Source organism: Cataglyphis hispanica, chromosome 8 (genome assembly GCF_021464435.1).
Source record: "Cataglyphis hispanica isolate Lineage 1 chromosome 8, ULB_Chis1_1.0, whole genome shotgun sequence".
Classification (NCBI taxonomy): domain Eukaryota; kingdom Metazoa; phylum Arthropoda; class Insecta; order Hymenoptera; family Formicidae; genus Cataglyphis; species Cataglyphis hispanica.
This window is the reverse complement of record NC_065961.1, coordinates 434,632-459,182: the sequence shown is the minus strand read 5'-3', so window position 1 is coordinate 459,182 and position 24,551 is coordinate 434,632. Positions and strand designations below refer to the sequence as shown.

The 24,551-nt window shown below is 28.0% G+C and overlaps 3 protein-coding genes across 10 annotated transcripts in view; 2 read left to right on the top strand and 1 right to left on the bottom strand.

Moving 5' to 3' along the window:
• The window catches only part of LOC126851766 (F-actin-monooxygenase Mical), a 42,268-nt gene extending 40,059 nt beyond the window's left edge, over positions 1-2,209 (top strand). For all 7 annotated transcript variants that reach the window (XR_007687730.1, XM_050596063.1, XM_050596067.1 and 4 more), the window contains one exon: positions 1,845-2,209. Coding sequence is in view for 6 of the 7 variants with exons in the window: in XM_050596063.1 (XP_050452020.1) it covers positions 1,845-1,941 (97 nt within the window). In the remaining variant the exon portion in view is untranslated. The remainder of the gene's footprint in view (positions 1-1,844) is intronic.
• The window catches only part of LOC126851779 (cytochrome P450 4C1-like), a 421,874-nt gene that overhangs the window by 192,223 nt on the left and 205,100 nt on the right, over positions 1-24,551 (bottom strand). The window lies entirely within an intron of this gene.
• The window catches only part of LOC126851775 (dihydropyrimidinase), a 28,070-nt gene continuing 6,607 nt past the window's right edge, over positions 3,089-24,551 (top strand). Inside the window, exons 1-6 of one of the 2 annotated variants that reach the window (XM_050596088.1) lie at positions 3,089-3,299; positions 15,587-15,681; positions 17,232-17,544; positions 20,613-20,792; positions 21,872-21,985; positions 22,514-22,746. In XM_050596088.1, coding sequence (XP_050452045.1) covers positions 3,261-3,299; positions 15,587-15,681; positions 17,232-17,544; positions 20,613-20,792; positions 21,872-21,985; positions 22,514-22,746 — 974 coding nt within the window. In that variant the 5' untranslated portion in view covers positions 3,089-3,260. The remainder of the gene's footprint in view (positions 3,300-15,586; positions 15,682-17,231; positions 17,545-20,612; positions 20,793-21,871; positions 21,986-22,513; positions 22,747-24,551) is intronic. The other variant, XM_050596089.1, reaches the window with a different exon arrangement.

Here is a 24,551-nt window from a genome sequence, read left to right as displayed (position 1 = left end):
TATAAATATGAAGTTAATTCGTCAATATACCCGAGTATAATTAATAACTTATTAATTAGCAAAGTACTTGGGTAAGTTATTTAATACTTTGCTAATCGTTCAAATTAAGCGTAGTTAAGCACTGGTAACTGCATAATTTTTTCGAATTGTACTCAATACGTTTTCTCTTAACTTTCCAAATCTTTTATAATATATGGATTAAGTATATGAAATTTGAAAATAAAATTTATCATATTTTTTTATTGTTAAAAGATAAAGTTTATCAAAAATTTATTTTATATTTAGCTTTTTATTATATTTAAATTTATTTTATATTAGCTTTTTATTATATGAAAAAAGCAAATAAGATTATCAATGTTTATTAATACAATTATAAAATACACATGTTTACTTACTTTTTAATGATAATGCTCCAAGCAATCAAATTTATGTTTAACTTATCAAGTCATCTTTCGAAAAAGACTAAAAAATCCTATGTTAACGGTATATTCAACAAATAAACTATCAAAATAAATATCTGTAATATTAGTATTATTTTTTGTTTTAGATATCCAGTTACAATGTTATTGACTTCTATATATATTAGAGATTGCTAAGAGCGATGTTACAAGTGAAGTCAAGGCAGCCATTTACAATTGGATAGAATATACATACATACATACATACATATATATATATATATATATATATATATATATATATATATATATATATATTGCATTAATGAACATTATGTACATTCTTATCTTACTTATACATATATACTATATATATACACTTACATTTTGCTCAATTATAAGTGGCTGCTCTTGTTTCATGTCTCATCACATGGTATAGTCTTGTTAGCAGTCTTGGTATAGAATTCTATACTTTTATAGAATGTATAAAAAATATGTAATTATTGATGTTTAACATGCTTATATTGAGCGATTACAATGATATAGCACAACAAGGTAGATCTACCCATTTCGTTGTTCAGTGATGACTCATGAAACGGATAGATCTACCCGATTGATCGGCAAAGTGTTAAGTAAATATATCAATTTATGTATAAATGTATCATTTTATCAATTTATGAATAACTTAAGATTCACCCAAATGTACATTTCTTAATGGCATATAGATATAAAGTCAGCCTTGTAGTTGATTATGTGCTATCATAAGATTCCTTTCATTTTCGTAAAACCTGTGGGTTGTACATCAAAATATATATTATATTTCTGCAAATTTTTGTATAGATCTCTATTATTTTGACATTTTCTAATAATTCACAGATATATATAATAGCATTAAATTCTGAATAAAGTATCAGATATTAGACATATATGTGATAATAAATATTTAATCGAATGAGTTAGTAGACTTATGAGCTTTAGTAGACTAGTAAGCCAAAATATAAATGTCTTTGCTTTCATGAGCATTAGTGTATTAGGCGGAAACATTATATGTACATATATATTAGAGTTGCTATTATTTATAATTATAGTAAAAATTTTTTAATATAGTAGAAATTCTTTATCTTCCCGGCAATAAAATAAAAAGACAAAAAGAGATCTATCATTAATATATCGCATCTATTTAATATATGAAAAAAAAAGAAATAAATCAACAGTAATGTATCTAAGCTGTTTTATATATTCAAACTTTCCATTTGACAATAACTAAATTAAATGTCAATATGTTTTGGAAAATGATACTGATAATTTTGAGTAAAAAGTTTATGCAAATATATTATATGCACAACTTCAGCAAATAATACTATTTAATATTAATACAACATATACATATATAAATGGATATATACATATATGTATTATTATTATATATTTATTTATTTTTTCCAGATATCAGAACGAAGATCGCGACCTCGAAGCTCAAATGTTAGCTAAAGGCCTGAGATTAACGCCAATAAAGAAATGTGGCTCTAAATATTCAGTCTAAAATATCGGAGTTACGCTTCTGTATATATATATTTCTGCTACAATTTTTTATTGTAATACTATAGAGAAAAGTATATATGTATAAGATTGTAAATAATTTAAGCTATTATCACGTGCGACATGGAATTTGAAGATAGAGGATTCATATATGCCTAGAACTCTTCTGCCTGTTTTCGATATATTCAATATATGTAATAAACGTATCTTTTTTATACAAATATAACTGTTTATTTTTGACGCAAAAATAAATGAACAAATCGAAGTATTTATTTTATTGAGATATAATTTAATTGCGCAAATAAAATATGCTCCTATTTAAAAAATGTGTAATAAATTGTCATACAAAAAAAGATTTTTAAAAAATGCGATACTGGACATAAATGAGCAATAAATGAAAACTAGATTTAATATTTTAAATTTCCTTGCAAAAAATTTAAAATAAAATGCTAAATTAAGTTTGCCGTTTTCTCTTTAAAATAGTCACAATATTTTTATATTCAAATTTATATCTTATTACATTGAATAATTATATTATTGTTATTAATTGTGTACACATATACACACACATAAGATATTCCAAAATTTAATATAAATATTTCAAGAATGTGATAATATGATAGACTAAAAAAGAATATTTCTTAATTATTTATCTTAAACTTTTGACATTAAATTTTTGATTATGATATATTTTACAGATGAATAAAAAATTTTACATTTTGTTATAGATATATACAATACTTTTATTTCATTCTACATGTCGTTAAAAAAATTTTACTTAAATTAGAAATTAGTACAGCTTTTATGTGAAATACAATTTGAATTTTCCGGCTAAAAGTCTAGTAAAAGCTAGACAGATGACGGAGAGTGCGTCAATTTCAAGGAAAATTAATTTTACATTGAAATTGATTATATATCCGCAATAAAAAAAAAAAACTAAAAAAACTGCTCGATTAATCAAAGCAATGGAATTTCTGTCCTGAATCAAGTAATTCGAAGCATTTTTTTTGTAACACCAAGTGAAATACATAACCTATTTTACATTTGACGTTTCCCGCGTTCCATTAATGTTCTCCTCCAATTGGTGGAAGCGAGGGTCGTCGAGTGGGGATTCACCCTCATCGAATGATGAAAACGTAAGCTAAAACGTAAAGCGTCGCATCAGTCGCATTTAGTCGATCGTGTTGGCCGTGTAGTTGCGTTGTTCGAGTCGTTACTTCCCAGTAAAATCAACGTTTATTTTATATAAGAACAAAAATAACAGTGACTTACACACGTATATTGGAGAATAAATACATACTGTGATCGTTGTGAGTTCGCAAGATGAGTACTCCAGTGAAGAAAGTGCCCATTCATCTGCAGGTAAGTGCGTTTAGCACCTGTAAATTTTTCGCGTTTGATCTCGTGGATTTTTCGGCGAAGAGAAAAAAATTATTTTTATATGCATTGCATGACAGCGCGATGATGGACGTACGAGGAACGTGTGGTTAAATTGCGATAAATCTTCTATCATTATATAATTTGTCCTAATATAAAATTAATTTTTCGATTTCGGCTTCATATATTGATTTTTTTTTTTTTTTAATACCATCCATATAAAAACAAACAAAAATCACTGTTGGCAACATCCAATTGGAGCATCTCTTATTTAAGATACATGCATATATAGTTACTTAAATTACGTGTGAAAAATTTTATTGATTTTATTGAGTTCATTTTTTTTCTTTTTAATTTTTAATATATTTTTTATTTTCCTTATTTTTTCTTGTAAATCGAGGAATTGTGGCTATTTTCAGTTATAACATTTATTTTTATATTTTTTTATGATAACGCTCTCTATAGAGAGAGAGAGAGAGAGAGAGAGAGAGAGAGAGAATATTTCGTAAAATAAAACTTTTTACCTAATTTTATATACATTTAAATTATATTTTTTACACATTAATAAAATGTTTCAAAATATAACATTATATATATATATATTGTACATACATTTTACGCATTTACGATATTATGTAACAACATACAAAAGCCGCCCGGTGAGTTTCCTTCTTTTTCGGAGCAGCGAGGAAAACTTCATAAAATGTTATTCGAGAATTTCATCTCTGCTTCGAAATCTCATTGCCGGCCTTAAAGTAAGATTTTCCTATTTCCCTTTCTCGACCAAATAGAAATCGTTGACATCATACATTATAAGTTTCGAGAAAGGGAGCTTCTCAACATTTTTTTACTTCGAACGAAACTCGAGAGAGATTTTTCGAGTAGCATGCGGGTTAAATATACGTACAGTTGGAAGATTATTGATTGAGGACTTCAAGTTCAAAGAACTTGTTGCACCAACATTATTTAGGGATGTTTTATAATAATTTATTATTTTATTATTAATTTTATAGTTGTATAATAATAGCAAAAATTAAAAAAAGAAAACTATATTTCTTACATTTATACTGTTTGAAAAATCAAATAATTTGTATTATAAGAAGGATTAAAATATCACAAAATAATATGATTTTTAACTTTTTTGTAAAAGAAAATAGTTGTAATTAATATTTTCCCTAATTTATGACAAAAACTTTTGATCGTGAATACCTCTCCCGAAATCAATTTCAAGAAAAAAAAAAAAATGAATAATTTGCAAAAAGAGAGAGATAATATTTTTTCGCAATTTTTAGTAAATAACTTTTAAACAAGTAAGTGGATCTAAATCAAGTTTCACGCAAATATTTATAAGGATTTTCTTATATGTGAAAATTTCTTTATTTTATTAGCAATATTTTTTCCTTGTCAAATTTGTCAATAATTACTACAATACGCGAATTTCTATAAAAGTCAATGTGAACTTCAAATTTAAATAATTTTTAAATTATTAAGAGAATTATGCTCAGGTTTTGCACAGACACTCAGAAGAAATAATAGAACAGTCTATGAAATTTTCATGCTTTTATCAATGTTTTGACATATGACACATCCTTAATGCTTATTATTAGCGGTTAACTAAATTTTTATCTTGTTTTCATAAATGGATTGGAAGTCATCTCTTAACCTTACTGATTTCTACGCGAGAAATACTTTAGAACTATTATTTTAGAATTGTTTTTTATTTTTAAAATTGTTCTATTTAAAATTTTTATCTTTCATATAATAGTCAATTATATTTTTTAAAATTACTTGCTTTAATAGTCATATAATAATTATTAATAATCATATAATTAATGGTCTTATAATAGTTAATTATATTTTTTAATATTCATATAATAATCAATTATATTTTCTAGAATTACTTGCTTTATTACGATTTGCTTCGACATTCTATTAATAAACACCGAGATAGCTTTATCAATTTGTATCTATATTTGTAACCGTGAGAGATAGAGAATTACAGAGAGAATATAAAGAAAGAAGGTTTAATTAAATACGTACACTAGTTTTTTGTTAGCTAACATTAAAACAATCAATTTTCAGCAAATAAGATTCATGCAGAATGTGTTTTTATGCATTCATTTTTTTGCTAATATACATATAATCAATCGACCTGTGACGATAAGTAGCCATTTCGTATGATAAGGAATGCTATCGCGTCCCTTGCTCTCTTTGGTGAAGATTTGTGAAGATTGCTGATATACGATCCGTATATCGGATGTTTAAAAAAAGTGAAAGTCAATTGCTTGGAAATTGATTGGGGACCCAAAAACAAGAAAAAAAGTTGGTATGAACATAGGTCCGTAAATGCATTGTTTTCGAATAATCGCCATTTTTATGTTGAAATTTCAAGTTGCTTTGTTCTCAATTTTTTTTTGTCAACATTTAAAGAAGAGATAATTTTGTTATTTGTTTTATCTTATTTATTTTTTATTTGTACTTTATTTATATTTTATTTTATTTATTTATTTTTTCTTTGTTCCTAAGTAATATTAAAACAGCTCGCCATTTTTATTTGATTTTATTTATGTTATAAAACTTATAAAAGCCATCTCTTCTTTGAATTTTAACCAAAAAAATTTGAAATCGATTGACCATCTATTTTTGAAACACCCTGTATAGACTAGAACTCAAAGTATAAATTATAATCGCTATGGAATAATTCGTATTTTGGATAATTTACTGATAAAAAATGGTATGTATTTACAATGAACTAACATTTATGATTCTGAACGATATTTTTTTAGTTAATATTGATTGATAATTGATAACTTTGATTATATATAATACGAGAGGATTTAATCGGCGTGAGAATTGTGATCATGAGTACTTAAACGAAGTCACTTATTTTATTGAGGTTGTAATTTGCATATGAAATAATGTCTACTTAAATCGAAAAATTGCAGTTCGTAATGCATATTGACGTTTCATCTATTTCTACATACATGTAAGTGTGTATGTGTGTCTTGTTAGATAAATGACAGAATGTATTGAAATTGATTTTTGATAATATATACTAGCATGATTTATTTACGATATTAAATATAAGTGTATATTAGACGCTTTTTAATCAACGGAAAGATAATTTTTGTAAAGCTTGACTTGCGATAAATCTAAAATGAGATACGAGTTAAAATACGATATTAAGCGAAAATTATCTAAATTTTTGTATGAAATTGATCAATCCTAAAATATTACCTTTTAAATATTTGAATAATTATTGAAGTTCACAAAAATATTAATTGTTATGCTTTGAGAAGTCTTCGATATATTATTTTGTAATGTCATACCATTTACTCTAGAATCTTTATCAAGGCAAACCTCATAAATACTTCATGAAGGAAGTGTGAAATTAATTACGTTCAGTCAAATCAAGACATTAAAGAGCAGCGATTAATTCACTCGATCAGAGTTTTACAGTGAATCGATATTTTATTATTGATTGTTACATATATTAACATATAATTGTAAAATTATTGTCAAAACTTAAAAAAAAAAATATTAAAAATATAAAAATATATTGCTTCCTTTTTTTATATTTTACACTAATGATATATTAATGATATATTAAATTGCTAATATCTATATTAGAATAACGAATATTTGTAAATAATATATTATATAACATGATTGTAAAAGAACGCATGTTAATATAAAATGTGAAGATTATAAAGTAATGCTTACGTCATGATTTGACTAACTATCATAAGATATTTAAAGAATGTAAGGCAAGACTATATATATGAAAAAGCTGTACACAGTGTGCGTCTTTATTTATCGACGACAATAAGAAAGAGAAAAAAATTTATTATTAAATAATGCCTGTGTCGATGCGCTATTATCAGGATGAAATTCTGCTTTTGAATATACGAGTATACTTATTATATATATATATATATATATATATATATATATATATATATATATATAACATCGAGATGTGTGTAAAATGTAATGTATCGTAATGTTAAATTCGTGGAAGGAAAATGTTATAACATTGCAGCTTGAGTATGAAAAACAATAGTAATACACGGTGGCAAAATTGATGTAACATTGATCCGAGCAATATTGCAACTTTCCATTAAAGTTGTCAATTTTTAAATATGAATTTTTTAAATACATATAAGAACGCCGGTTCTAAACTTGTATACTTAGAAAAAGAAAAGAAAATCTAGAAAGTGATTCTTTCTCAACGCTATTAAAAATAATTAGATTTTGAAATTATGCAAATAAGATTATTACAAGTATTTTAATGTCAAGATAAAAATTGTCAAAACCGTGGATTTGTTTTATTACTGGAAATGGTTTTGTGTTTTGTTTAGATTATTTTTATGTTAATTCTAATTCTGTTAATGATGTTAAAGGATGATGGACTCGATGTTGCGTTTAATTAGCACGTGCTACTTGGCGTCAATTGAAAGCAAAAGGAACTCGCATCCTCTTTCTCTAGCTCTACAAATGGAATAAATGCCATATTTCAAACATATTTTTCAGCACTAACCGTATTTAATATAACAATCGTAACAGAGTTGTCGATTTTTTAAATACAAGTTTTTCTTTTGAACTTACAATTATTAAAATTACAAAATTATATACAACTGTATAAACTTACTTCTAACCCACCGCTTGTTATAATAATATTTTTTTCTTCATAATTATCGGCGAATTCTATCGAGGATAAAAAGCTATTTATCGGAAATCTGTGCGTGTATGCCTCAATACTTTTTTTGATTGTACAATGCAGTTTTCAATATAAGATCACATATATAATATTAAATAGAAAAATAACTTTGATCCCTTTAAATCTACGATTATTGTGTGCTGGAAGAGGTAAAAAGTTTAAAAATTTTCTAAAAATTACTTATTACGTTAAAGAAAAGAAAATATACGAAATATAAAATACTAGAAATTTTATAGAAGAAAGTAAATATTTTTGAGCTTTCAAAAATCCCTTATGTTAGATCCTGCTAGTATTAAAAATAATGTATCGGAAAATGGAATATTAGAGAAAAAATCATAGGGCACTGCGACGCGGTCAGAAGTAAGTTGAGAACGTGTAGCCCAGCGCTCTGCGAATCAATAGTTCGTCGACTCGACTCGACGACCTAATGTCGGGAAAACTCTCTCCCCAACATTTTCTTCAGTATACATTTTACGGCGTTACTTCGCAAATAGAAACGATTCCATATTATTTAAGGATGTATATATGTGTCGTATGTCAAAACATTGACAAAAACATGAAAATTTCGTAGACTATTTCTTCTGAGTACCTGTGCAAAATAATTCTTTTAATTCTTTTAACGGTTTGGAAATTATTTAATTTAAGTTTAAATTATTATTGATTTTTATGGAAAATCGGATATTATAGCATTTATTAACAAATTTGTCAAGAAAAAAACATCAACGAAATAAAAATTTTTTATATGCAGTAAGAAAATTAATAAATATTTGTACAAAATTTGATTTACATTCACTTACTCGTTTAAAAATTATCTTCTAAAAATTATAGAAAAATATTATTTTTCTCTCTCCCTTTCTGCAAATAATTCTTTTTTTTTCTTACAGTTGAGAGAATACAGTTTTAGAGAGTATTCACAATCAAAAGTTTTTATCGTAAATTAGAAAAAATATTTATTACAACTATTTTCTTTTACGAAGACGTTAAAAACCATATTATTTTGTGATACTTTGATTTTTTTTAGAATCTGGATACATTTGTTTAATTTTTCAAGCAAAATAAATAAACGTACAAAATGTTTTTTTTTTAATTTTGACAGTTTTATGCTACTACTATACAGCCAAAACATCCTAAATTTATTACTCAATCGCTAAATTGTTTGAAATAACGGTCTTTATAAGAAGAAAAATGAAGATCTTTTCGCACTTCTATATAAGAAGAAACATATGAACATTTTCTTGATAAGATAAAAATCGTTGTTAACATAGAAAAAACGAGCAGTTGCTCTCTTTAATTATGTGACATTTTTTTTATCGTAACAATGTTGGGAATTAGAGGAGCAAACAAAGATGCAACGACGTAGTAAATAATCTAGTATAATACTTGTGAAAAGGCATATAATCACATGGAAAACGTGTAATTAATGAGAACTGATCCGGTTCTATTTCATGTAACGTTATGCACTTTTCTCTCTCTTTCTCTCATGATATGTATAATTCATTTTAAAAACTGTATTATTTTTATATGATAATACAAAACTGTATTTTTATTACAGTTAGATCTACTAGATTTATTAAAACTACTTGTTATCTTAAACTAGCAATTGTCACTAACAATTTGTTGTCTTATTGTTATAATTATTAAGATCATATAAGATAATATAAGATCACTAAGAAAAGTAAATTACAAATTTTGATATTTTAATCAATTTTGATCACTAAACTCTTCTAGCTGGAACTAGTGCAAGGCAATGGTTGTCAGTTAGATCGTATGAAAAAGGATAAATATTATTCTTTTATTGCTTATATTTTATTGAACTTTTTGCATAATTTATTAATATTTTTTTTTTCAAAATAAATATCCATAGTATGTCAAGAATAAATAAATTTGTTTTTATATGTAAGGTGTCTTAAGATCATCATCTGCTAATAGCAGATTTTTAAAGACGAGTTTTTCTTAGCGAAAATGTCGAAGAACGTCATCATTTTTTGCAAGCTTCTAATTTTTGCTATTATATATTTTTGTAGCCTTAAATTATAATTTCATTAAAGTAAGTCTACTTGATATTAATTGAAAAATATAGTTTTGCAAGTTTTTAAGTTCAAAAAGTTTAGTTTGCAAAAAGTTCTTTTTTTTAAATCGCTTATAACTCGAAAATTATTGATGCTTCGATATTTTTGCTCAGGTAAAATCGTCTTCAAATGAAGTCTCAAGAATCTACCATTAGCAGGTGATGCGATGATTCTGAAACACTCTGTATATGTTTTTTATCTCTTTTAAAACAGTTTGCGAGAATAATAGCTATACAGGGTGTCCAAAAATTTTGATACACCCTGTACATATTCCAAAAGAAATTTTAATAATCATGATCGGAATAAAAAAAATTATCCATTTTTGTATAACGTTACGTTAACATTTTGTATATCTTCGAATTTCTATTATTTAATTCCTACAACTGTTTTTTTGCGTATCAGAACTTCTTGAGGGAGAAGCACACATTATTTATTATATGAAAATTTAAAAAATGGAATTTTAGTTTTACAGAAGTGGATAAGTGATAATTGATCTATGATATATCATATCTATACGATCGACTGTAAAATGAAAAATTTGACACATGATTTTTAAAGCATATCAAAGAGTATCATTATTCGCGACAATTTTGGCTATTTATTTCGCTCTGTTTCCTCTTCCATTATTCGTATCCGTCTATTCTTAAAGCTTTATTTATTCATTGTGGATCAGTAATTTTGCGTAAAATTTCCCCCTCCCCTTTTCTCTGTCTTCTCTCGCCTTCGCCACGTTTTCAATGAGGCGGTGTTAAATTTGGCTCGGCTGCTAAATCGGCCACTAAGACCGTCAATCGAAACGCGTGTTTGCCGGCATCATTTCTAAAACGTAAATGACCATTATACCTAGAATAAGCCAGGTGTGACTTATGTCTGCCATTTCCGGTGTACGCCGTGTATATATGAATGTAAAGTAGATTAGGTATGTGTATCATTCGCGACTCCCTTTGCAGGATTCACAGCGGCAAACTAAAAGCAAGAACTATAGATAAAAAACTATATAGATATCTCTCTTTCTCTCTCCGTCCGTATCTCTTCTCAGAGAAGATAAGAGACTCCTCTACACATATATCTACGGTTTATGTCTTTTTTATAGTTTTTTTTGCATACATATGGAGCTTACAATGTAACACCGGTTCCAAACGGCTAAATTAAAGATGGATTTTCTTAACAAAATATTTTCGATTTGCCAGTTTCTTCCGAGAAATGGCGATCGAATAGACCCGATATTTTTGGATTTGAATTTCGGCCTTCGACACAGAGAGCAGACGCACAACTTTTTGCGTCACGATCGCTTTAGATATAGAAAGTAGATATAGATGTAAGCAGAATGAATAATAACGAATATAATTTTTGTTCTTGTCAAAAATTATTCAGTTAAAAACAAATATATAATAAAATTTTGGTGATTTTGAATGATATTTTGCGTAAGCTCCATTCTTTCTTGTGCATCTTCACTCGAGCAAAGAAACATGATCGTGGGATATGGTCCAAGGACGCATTGATCGTGACGATAATGTTATTTCAAAGAGACATCTTGTAGCTACCATGCGAGCTAGATGCTCACACATCCACATATGGCATCTTTCACTAAGAAGTGAGACGCAATTTCATAGACATCGATCTTGCAATAATTATTCAACAAAGTTTGTCTTGCGTAATTATTGATATATCTTTCAAACGCAAATTAATTTACATGTATTGTATGCATATAGAAAAAAGTAAAGACTACACTGTTTAATGCAATCTAAATTTGAGAAAAGCCTTTTTTCAAGAAAAATTATATATATATATATATATATATATATATATATATAATATTTTATTATTATTTTACAATAATCTTTGTGAAATATATTTGAATATTTTATTACGTGCACGTATTATTATCATAATATATCTTTAAGTCATATTTAGAATATCTAGAATAAGAATATATATAAATTGATTTTTAAAGATGAGAAATCTTTGTTATATAGATATATTTTTATTTTATAATTTTATAATTTTTTAATGAAATTAACTTAACTTAAGATACAAAACATTGAATGCACTTAAACTGGTTACGCAATGCTTGGTGTTATTTGCGTATTTATATCGCGTATCTCACACTGCGCAAAATGAACTCATGTTAGATTAATTAATTTGCTTTATGGTACGCCATAAGTTTCAGTAGCTTGAGTTTCATAAGCTTCACTTATCATTTCAAACTCAGAAGGAAAATTTTGAGTTTTTTCCCTTAAAAGGAAAAGTAAAGTGCTTTCAGATATATTTGTCTTTTTCGTATCAAAGACCTTCAATTATGATTTTTTGCAATCCAAATGAACATCCCATGTATGTCTGACAAATCAATATGACTTTTAGGTAAATTAAATATATATAAATTTTCAGCTGTCAAAATTGCATTTTCTGCATGTGAAAATTGCCTTATTATCTATCTCTCTTAATAATAAATATATCCAAATATGCAACATAGTAACATAGTTTAACATAGTTTCGCTGAGATCCTAAACTGATCCTACACGGTGCCTTGCACCGAAAATCTAAAAGTAGAATCTGTTTCTCATATATTTCGCAAGACCTTTGCAAAAGAGACAGAAAGAGAGAGGGAGAAAGAGAGAGAGAGAGAGAGAGAGAGAGAATAGTACATTTTGACACGCCAAATTGCCACTAATGATCCAATCGTGAAAAGATACTCGCGATAAGCAATTTTCGCTTAAAACCGCGTCAGTTCGTACCAGCGAATTCGAGATGTATAGACAGGAAGTGCCGGGATTATTGATTTTAACCAGGGTCGCATGTCTGGCTCGACGCAGCCCGCATTTTGTGTCGTATTAGGTTTGCTTACTCAGCAAATGCTCTATAATAAAAATAATAAATTTATATGTTATATATCTAATTTAATATAATGCATGCGCATAATTATCATTAATGATTTAATTCTATTTGTTATTTTCAAAACTGACATGATATTTTTATCTTTTGTAACGGTCACAAAGCACATAAGAGAAATATAGTTTTTATTATTATTTTTTTTTTAATTGAACCATGAGAAAAAAAAATAAGGAATACAAATAATTGAAAAAATAATAAATAATATATAAAAATAATTTTGGCTAATAATAAATAATTTAAGACACAGATAAATATAAAAAGAAAGAAAAATAAATTTTTTTATATAACTTATATGTGGACTTTTAGGAGTGGAGACAATTAAAGGTAAGCCTCAAAGACACTCTAATGTGTACTTTGTTTTAATGAGATTTCATCGCTCTTGTAGCACTCTTGTAACACTCTTGAGAAGATTTCTCTTAAAAATCACATGAGATGCCGTATGTGTGGAGGATGTATTATAAGAGCGTGCCGAAAATATCCGAATGCTGATCTCTAACATATGAAACACACATGCCCGTTGGTAATAACTATACTCTGTAGATGACAAGGTTTGCGTTTATATATAAATATATTTGCGCTATAGGTTTCTCAATGGTCTTTCAGCGTTTAGATCTCGAAGATCGAACCTGTTTCCTGTTTCTTGTGTTTCTCGTTTATCCATAACCTTATATGGACGCATATTCATGTTACTTTTGTTTTATACCTAGATTCATTTTTATATTTCAATCGTAATGTACTTCTTGTTATATTGATTCTGTTGAATGTCTTCATTCAACGTACCAGATATCCTAAATCTATCGAGAAGTATAGTTGGATTTTTTATAATGGCGGATTAGGATATTTGGAGTCATTAGCTTTTGTCATATTCACCTTAAAGACTATATTAATAATAGCATATTTACAATATCTAACGATTATTATATGCTATAAGTGACATTTGTATAAAAATCACTAGAAAGATTGTAAAAAGATATCGTCAATTTTTGATCAATTATATGTTTTTTAACGTGAGAACAAAGAAAGGTCAATGACGCAGAGTCTCGAGGAGGGCTGAAAATGGCTTAAATTTGCATGAGGTGGAGCTCGCCTACAAGGGCTCAACGTGCCTGGCCTCATGGGGTGCGAAAAGATCTAGACTCGTTAGTGTACTTCCGGAATGTAGGCGGCAGCACATGCTCGAGAATTGTTCTTTTTTCTTGAACGCTGTCCTTATTACTTTCATCGCTGTTTCTTTCTCTTCGAGGATTAGTTTTTATATTCTCTCTGCAGAAGATGAAAGGCACCGAGAGTCCTTTGAAAGGACACGCACTTTTTTTATCAACCTGCTCTATGCCGGTGCATACAGAGCACTATGTCAGCTCTTTTCTTTCTTTACCACATTTATTTTTCCGGGAAAATATAAATCGTAATTAAAAAATTACGTCAACAATGATATAAAAAAAGCAATGAGACATTGCATTATATTATTGTTTCTTTTCTTTTATAATGCTCATTATTTTATCTAAGATTTATTTTGCCAATTTTATCATGTGAATTTATATGTGTATATTATATATATTATGAAAATATATATGTAATTTATAATATTTATTTTATATATATTTTATTTATATGAATTAAAAAAATAACAAGTAAAAAATTGTACAAATTAAAAACTTGCACATTGCTTCGTCATAATTTTATTTCTTTCCCTAAATAATACCAGTAAAAATGTCTTATGTAAAAATATTTAGCCCGATATCTTAAAATTTGCGGAAATTAGAGCAACTACATCTTTTCTAAGAAAAATTCAAAATTTCATAAAAAATTAACCCTTTCACCAATTCTCATCAAATTTAATACCAACGTCCTTTAATGATATTCTAATCATATAAAAATATTTAGCCCGATATCTCAAAATTTGTGGAAGTTAAAGCGTGCACATTTATTGAAAAATTCAAAATTTCATAAAAAATTAACCCTTTCATCAATTCTCATCAAATTCAATACCAACCGATCTTCAATGATATTATATTTATATAAAAAAGTCCAATATCTCAAAATTTGCGGAAGTTAGAGCAACCATGTCCTTTTTGTGCACATACATACACACATACGGACATTTTGACAAAAATGTGATTTTTCTACGTTTTAGAACATACATTGACTTCGAAAAAAAAAATTTTTGTGAAAACAAAGCTTTCTCTATAAGGAAGCAAAAATATATAATTTATACGTTTTATCTATACATATATATGCGCGCGCATATTTTTTCCCCTAAACGCAGGTAACTGTTCACTTATCGGATCATGCACATCTCGTACATGCTCTCAATTTAGCATTAGCGGAAGTGCGTGAACTCGTCACTCATACAGCGTTGATTGATAATACCGTAATACATAACGATGCACGTACACACATTAATTGCGTATGCCGGATGTTGGAACTCACTCGCGTTGTATATATGTTACATCAAGGACAATGGTTGGACGATTCATGGTCGTTAGAAAAGCATCGCTTAATCCCCGTTAATCAAAGTTAAAAGTTTGTATACTTTTAAAATTACATCTCTTATATTATAACTAATATAAAAATATGATTTTGTTTTACAGAGCGCGCAGAACAGATTGCTAATAAAAAATGGCAAAGTAGTCAATGACGATGGAATCATCGACAGCGACGTCTACATCGAGGATGGAATTATTAGGTATGCGTGAAATGGTGGTGAAATATATTTTTATCACATAGTACGTATAAAAAAGCATCTATCCTTGTAAAAAACCTGGAATTTTAAGGGATTTATTTTGTACTTGAAAAATCAGGGAATTGTTATGGGATTTTTTCTGTATCTTTAAAATCAAGGAATTTTCCTGAAGAAATTTTTTAAAAAATTCTGTCTTTGATAATTTTTGCTCTTATATTCTAAGCAGTCGATAATTCGCCAATAAACCAAGTTGTGTGAATTATATGTTTAAAATATATTATATATAAAATATATAAAAGAAAAAAGTCCTGACTGACTGACTGACTCATCAACGCCCAGCTCAAACCGTTTAACCTAGGAATGTAAAATTTGGAAAGTACATTGTTTTTATGACGTACATACTTAGTAAGGAAGGATTTTTGGAAATTCTGTCCTCAAGTGAAAAAGAGGATTGAATTTTTTTTATAAGAATACTTATATTTCAAAAAGAATGTTACAGACGTGAAAATTGGTATTTAGATTCTTCTTTAAGAATAAAGAAATGTTTTATAATAAATGTTTTATATGTTTTATCATTTTTCGAAAATCCAGTTAAGGGGAATGAAAATAAGGGTTGAATTTTTTTATAAGGATATTTATATCTCAAAAACCGAAGGTGTTAGAAAAGTAAAAATTGACATTTTAATTCTTCATTAAAAAATAAATTTACGTGCCAAATTTTTTGCTCCTAACGTCAGTAGTTCTTAAGATATGGATATCACAAAAAAAAATTAATATTCTTTTTTCACATATATACACCACACACAATTGTACCAAATTCCAAAATCCACGCGAGCGAAGCCGCAAGTAACAGCTAGTTATAAATATATATCTGTCTTTGTTTGTATAACCAATGCCTTGACAAAATATTGAATATGCAGTACGTGTTTTTTAATGTAATTTATAGTGATAAAAAAATAAAAAATATTCATCTTAGCTACCTAGTTTTCTTCAGTAAATCTAGCACCTGAAACTTAAGAAGCCTTGTGTTTTTTTCTTCCTATAATTGAAAAGCATTAGAAAACGTATACAATAAAAAAATCATATTTTAGAAAGTTGCATCAAAAAATCTTTAAGATATTTTCTTTATTCTTATCACTTGTTGAAGAAAAATTTATCAAACTAGACTCGCACGTTCTTCTTTCTCGAAGATAACGAGATTTCTGTTGCGACTGATACATAGTATGACAGTCGATATATTCAGCTCACATGTCTGACCGCTACTTTACATATAAGTGAAACATGATACACACATCGTTACTTTATCACTGGAGTTGAATGAGGCGGCAATCATATAGCGTTTGATTTGTTAAACAGACGTGACTGTCGTAACTATCACGCACGCTGTTAAATCATCATTACGTCAGTCGTATGTTGATGTAATTGAAAGTGTAGGTAGCTTAACCATTTAAATAATTTAAGTTCCGATTTTTTATTGGATAAAGTCACTTGCTGATCAAATTGAGCACAAGAAGTGAAACACCTGCTCGAATCTTTGTCTCTTAAATTTGCAGGCAAATGGGGCGCAATCTTATTATACCGGGTGGCACGAGGATCATCGATGCAAGGGCAAAATACGTAATGCCCGGTGGCATAGATCCGCATACGCATTTTGAATTCGAGTTTATGGGTACCAAGTCGGTGGATGACTTTTACCAGGGTACGAAGGCTGCAGTTGCCGGAGGTACCACGATGATCATAGATTTTGTAGTACCGCGAAAAGAAGAGAGTCTTATAGAGGCTTATGAGAGATACAGGCAGTCAGCGGATGAAAAAGTATGCTGTGATTATGCATTGCACGTCGCCGTCACTTCCTGGAATTCAAAAGTAAATTTATTATAATATATATTTTTTTTCTTATAAAATATTCAGTAATTATGCTTAAAATGGGCAACCTCATGGTTGACCTTGACATATGTTGTCAAGGTTATAAACCTGAATAATATTCAAGAGGTTTTAGCCATCGGTGTTTATTAAAAAATTATTAACAATAAAATTGTAGAATAAAAACAAACATGAAATGCGATAATCTGAACTTCTCCGATTTAAAGAGGACCATGAAACGAATTATATTAGTTGCATATTTATTGTAAATTCGCGTAGGCGGGAGAAAGATTCCTTCCCTGCACTTCCACTCCCAAACTAACTTAACCCAAATCAATTTCTATTTTTTAATAAAAATGAGGTTTGGGTTGGGTTAGTTTTTTGATGAGTGAGGGGCGGAGTTTCTCCCTGACCTATGCATTTATTTAGATATTTAAATTTACAATTAATATAAAATTTATGCTCGAAGAAGTTTAGAGTATCGCATTTAATACTTGTTATTAGTGTACAATTTTATTGTTAATAATTTTTTAATAAATAACGAGTAACGGCTAAAACGTTTTGGATGTTCATCAAGGTCATAATCTTGATAGCATATGTCAAGGTGAACGTCATCCTTGAAGTTGTCCACTTTATGCATAACCTTTATGCACTTTTTTATTTTAATGATTAATTTTTCTCGTAATAAGAAAAAAATAATATCTTGCACATAATTTGCGATAATACTATATGTATTATTATTTGATAACATATTATTTGATGTTATCATATTGTTACAATAAATATTATAAATGGGCATAACACTATTATTGCAAGATTAGATATCATTGATCTACCTGATTATTCTTTCTTTCATATTACAGCTTTAATTGTCCGATTAAAATTGATACAAAATATTTATCGCTAATCTTATCAGCTTTTTTACTCACCAATTCATTATTTCCTACAATGAATTGGTATTATCGTAAATAAAGTGCATAATTATTTTCATATGAGGCATTTTTAATAGATGCTAATAAATGCTTTTGTGTGTAAACACATATCCTGCTTTTATGATGCGTTGATGCGTCAATTAAACGTATTTTGAGTATATTGTAACGTTTGCGCTAGATTATCGTGCATGTATGATACAGTTTGTATGCATTTTTTATTCCATCTTTTTAATCACCTAGAAGGAAATAATTACAGTAACATCAAACTCTTCTAAAAAAAAAATTTTTTTATTCCTTTCTTTTTTGTTAATTTTAAGTTGACACACGATACTTTACGATTTTTATGTATAAGAATTGTATGTTATATATTTATTGATGATGCCCAAATGGCATTATTTACGTAATTTCCTCTCTCTCTCTTTCTTTCTCTAGAATAATAACTTACGTGAACCTACACAGAGTACATATAAAATTAATTTATTGTATATAATACTTTATTGTATATAATGTAAAAATTCTAACAAACTCATCGAATATGCTCTGTTTAACGTCACTGATATTGTTTTAAATTCATGTACAAAAAGTTCTACTTTAACTAAAGTTTTTAATTTTTGGTTGATGAAAAAACAAAGAATGGCATAACGTTTTTGCATGAAATGTATACAATTCTTTTTGTTCGCTCATATATATTTCCAGAAAATCTTTTTTCAGATAGAAAAAGTATTAAAGCTAATAATGTTCTTATTTTGATTAATATAAATTACTTTGAAAGTACAAGATGACATGTTTCGCGAGGAAATCGATAAATTTTAATGTATTTATGTATCTAAAAGTATTTTTTAATAATAAAAATCACATACACTTAAGTATATCTGTTTACGTTTGTTATCGAAGGCATATATTAATTCAAAATAAATTAATATTTCTGTTACTTTCATGTGACATTTCATATTGATTTTTAAACTTTATATTATAATCTCTCAGTATGCCTGTTTGTAAGCATAATTATTGATCGCAAGATGCTTCTTTGTGAGTAGTATCTATAATTTTACAATAAACAATAAAAACATCAATCGAAATAACAGATATATTAAAATAACATTTATGGTAGTTTTATATTTTGACACGTACAATAATGAACTCCTAATTTTTTCGATAACAAAGTCAGATTGATTTATAATATTCATGACCTTTTTGCCAGGAAAATATCTTCAAAATGCATCCCTAGGATATATCCTGTATAATGTCGTTTTCAACTTTATTTGAGAAATATATTAATCTATCTATCAACCTATAATAACATAATATTGATGCAATAATTGCATCAATAAATTAAATAAATAAAACCTGATTCCTAGATTAGGAATTTTTGATTAGCAATTCGTTTTCTTTTTAGATTAGATATATTCATACCTATACGAATAGTGAGAAAAAAAATAGGGAAGAAAAGATGATCAATTCAGTTAAACTCAATTTTGGGCTTAATTTTTTTTTACGAGTGTGTAATTTAAGTCTTCCTATTAGATTCTTAACTTGAATTATAGCAGAAAAAAGCCCATCTGTAATTAAATATAAATATGTATAATTATGTATATAATATGTGTTTTTTTCCTCTTATATAATCTCTATCAGTATGTAGAGAAAAGAGTAAGAAAAATAATTGAAAAATATTCAGAAGAATAATTTCCGTATATTGTTCTTTTTTTAGAAAAAGTGAAATTTGAAAAAATGAAGAAAAATTACTTATATACATATAATCGTATATACATTTATAATTACATAAGGGCATTTTTTCTCATTTTTTTAAAATTTTTCTTTTTCTAAAAAAAAAAAAAAGATGCGAAAATTATTTTTCAATTATTCTTATTATTTTCTTTTTGTACATGCAGACAGTGTTACTCAAGAAAAAGAAAACAAATATAAATATATTTTATATATAATTTTATATTGTGATTGCTATGTGATTGTGCAGTTGAAATACCGTTCAGCACGTATGACGGATGAGGAAATCGCATGAGTGGAAGCGACCGCGATGGAAGCAAACGCGGTTCATCGCGCCTTATTTGCCCGTTCGTTGTTTAAAAGGAAGCCGCATTCGATTTATTATTCATCGATGCTCGCTACCTCGTCTTTTTGCAGGTTAAAGAAGACATGGCGATATTGGCGAAGCATCACGGCGTCGGTAGCTTCAAGATGTTCATGGCTTACCGCGACATGTTTATGCTTAGAGACCCGGAGCTGATCGAGGCTTTCAAGGCGTGCAAAGAGATCGGTGCCGTAGCTATGGTACATGCGGAGAACGGCGACCTTATCGCGGAAGTACGTAAAGATAATGATACCAATATGCCATGATTGTTTAGGATCAATTTCACAATTTCGTCTTTATGAGTCAAGAAACTAATATAATTTAATACAATAGAATTTTGAAATTACAATATAGAAAGTTATTTTTATATTTATTTTATTTTTATATTGTCATAAGTAAAAATTTATTTATTATATATTTTATTATATATTTTATTGTTTTTATATATTTTTACGACTTTATATATTAATACTATATATTTTTATTTATTTTTATATATGTTTATAGTTTAATTTATTCTGAATATGTTCTTTTAATTTTTCTCTAAAGACAAATTTTGTTTAAAATTTGTTTTTAGAATTCTGATTACTGATTTTCGCTTCCGCTTCCACTTTCTATAGCCTAAAAGAGCTTATTTCAAAATTATCAGATTTTATTAGCTTGATAAACAGCCATGATTTGATTTATTGTGACTTAACTGATATGAAAGCTCTTTCTTTTTACAATTGCTATAGAAAATTGTTATATAGTTTCTTGTGTAAAGAACAGAATAGAAAATAATTATTTAGAACTTTGCTGTGTGTATGTGTGTGTGTGTGTCATAGTATTTGTGAATAAAACTTAAAACTGATAAGAATAAAAATTGTAAAAATTGTTAATATTTTTACAATAATAATTTAATATTTTTACAACTATCTCTTTTACATATTCTTTTTGTTTTCTAAATTTTAATTCTATTGTATTGTATTAAATTATATTTGTATTGGAAAAATTAAAAGAATAAGTTAAACTATATACGTATATAAAAATAAATAAAAATATATAGTAACAATAAATAAAATTTTATTTATAACAATATAAAAATAAAATAAATATAAAATATAAAAATAACTTTCTATATTGTAATTTCAAAATTACTCTACAATCATTGAATAATGGAACGTGAAAAGAAAGTTGAGCAATAACATTGATGTATGATTTGAAAGTTATATTGGGCACCGGAGGATAAAGATATTCGCATTGTTTGCAATTTGCAACAGAAAATAGAAAATACAATATATAAGCTTTTTTTATTTTCATAAACTTGTTACAGAATGTCAAGAAATTACTCGCCGCAGGAGTGACAGGTCCAGAGGGCCATGAAATGTCACGGCCTGAAGAAGTTGAGGCAGAGGCTGTCAATAGAGCGTGCGTTATCGCGAATCAGGTAAGCGAAATGATAATGTGAATATCATTTTTGAGCATTAATATTTTTTTATCAGTTTCGTATATTCATTCTTAGTTATCCATTTTTACAATATATTTTACTTTGTCCTGAATACACATGCAAGTTTTTTTTATCCATTTTCGATGTTCTGTTCACGAATGCACTTGGCACGCTATCCGCCACGGTATTCAGTTCACGAACGATCATAAATCTCTAGATTAGAATTCAGGACAAAATAAAGCATAGTGCGCTGCTTTGCTAAATGGCACATGTCCAATTCTCAGTATGTTTAAAATTCTCATTCTCTGTCTTACCAACATTAAGGAATATCATGTGATTAAGTTTGACAACATTATTTTACCAAATTTTTTTTCTTTAAACTTCAGCTTTTTCTCTTTCCTTCTTACCTCGCTTTTTAATTCTTTTTTTACTTAAGGAGGCTAAACATGCAAGCAGGCAAAAATGTGTTCATCAGACACCATCGTCTCACTTTCTCAGTAGTCGTACTAGTATCGAAATTTTGCTTAGGTCAATTGTCCGCTGTATGTAGTGCATGTGATGAGTCGTAGCGCCGCCGAACAAGTGGAGATCGCGCGTAAACGCGGCGTTTGCGTTTTTGGCGAAACCTTGGCGGCTGCAATCGGCACGGACGGTACCAACTGCTCGCACAAACTCTGGAGACACGCCGCCGGCCACGTATTAAGTCCGCCACTTAGACCAGATACGGATACGCCGCGAGTACTTGTGAACATGTTGGTCAAGTGAGTCAAAACTAAAGCCATGAATTCAGGGCGACTTTGACATTGGGAAGCAGGCTAGAATATAAATTTATTAATCTATTTGCGTACAAAACCCTTTTATAAGTACTTGATATATAAACAAACAAATTTCAGGATTCACGATTATTAACAATTCACAAATTACAAGCTAAAATTAATCCTTTAAAGACGGCAAACATATGTTTTGAGATTTTTTTTTTTAAATACGGTAAATATATATTTAAGTTTGAATTTCCGCGGGCTCATATATTTAAATTTAGTTTTTAACTTTCATCAGTAGATGTCGCATTTCTCTCATTCCTCTCCCAAATTTTGAAGTTTTTTGAAAATGGAATCAATTTGGTGACTTTAAAGTTTAATAAATAAAAGAAATCAATGCAGCAAATTTTATCACAGCATATGAAATCAATTGAAACCGGAAGAAGAACAAGTGCAGGAGAATATTCGAAGAGACTTATTGATAAACATTTCTCTTTTCTTGTATCAATTCTTATTCAATTTAAGCCTGATAAAAAAAGAAAACAAAGATGTATTATTTATAGCCAGTCAGTAAAAAAAAAAGATCAGAGTCAAGATATGAACGTATAGAGTGTGATTTTTTATAAATTGTTATTTTCAAAAATAGCCAAAGGGTTAAATGAAGTTAGTATAAGTGCATTGTGACTGTTTATGTATACATCCATCAATTATCAGACATTTCTAAACGGTGAAACTTTTGCCAAATGATTTCTTACCCGCAAGAATGTTGTCGGAAAACACTGTCACTCGAAATCGATGTAATTAGCACGTATTAAGTGGCCGTGCTTTCTATTTAAAAGAAGTAACGCACCGACCAGTTTTTTCCTAAACGACTAAGCAAATACCATGAGGGAAAATGTACAATTCGTAGAGAAAATCTTGGATAGAGAAATCAGTTGTTCACGAATTTAGTATAAATTATGACTATGAATCGATCGAATATATTTTCCAAACTAAACGTAGATACACATATGCTTTCGGTGTAAATGTAAAGTATCGGTTATACCGACTCTTTTCACGCTCTCCCTCGCACTTTCTATTTAGCCGATTAGTGAAAATAGGTTGCAATTGCGACAATAGCAATTTAAGTTTATACGTTATTCTGCTAGAGGCTTGTGTGACATACGTACAAACTACATAAAGTGCAAGTACGCCTTTGTCCATTATTGCGCACACTGAAATTTATTTTGCGGTTTTGCATGACAAAAATCCACTTGCATGCATATTGAAAGTTAATGTCGTTACTTTTGTTTTCTTCTCGTTCTTTTATTTTTATGCATTAAATATGTCTGTGTTATACGTAGTAGCACAATTAACTTTTTTTTAAACCGTATTTTTAACACGTTACGCATTAGATGTTTAAAAATGTTTCTATAAAGTTAATATAGAAAAGAAATATAAAATTTGAAAAAATTATAATAGATAAATCGAGCACGGCTGACAGATTTTTTTTACTTGAATTTAATGTATAATTATATATCAATCCATTAACTTTTATTGCTATTCCTTTCTTTTATTAAAAATTTATATATTCAACAAATTAAATATTTAATAGTAAAATTAAATCTACTTTTATCATCAATAATATTGAAGATACAAATATTCAGATTTTTTTAAATATACGTTAAATAATAGAGATAAATTTGCGCGTGCTTATATGTATGTGTCTATGTAAGAATATAATTCTACACATACATATTCGAGACAACTTAATCAAATTCCCCGGATTAGTAGAAGCCAAATGGGCGGATGGTAATGCGTGAGTTTCA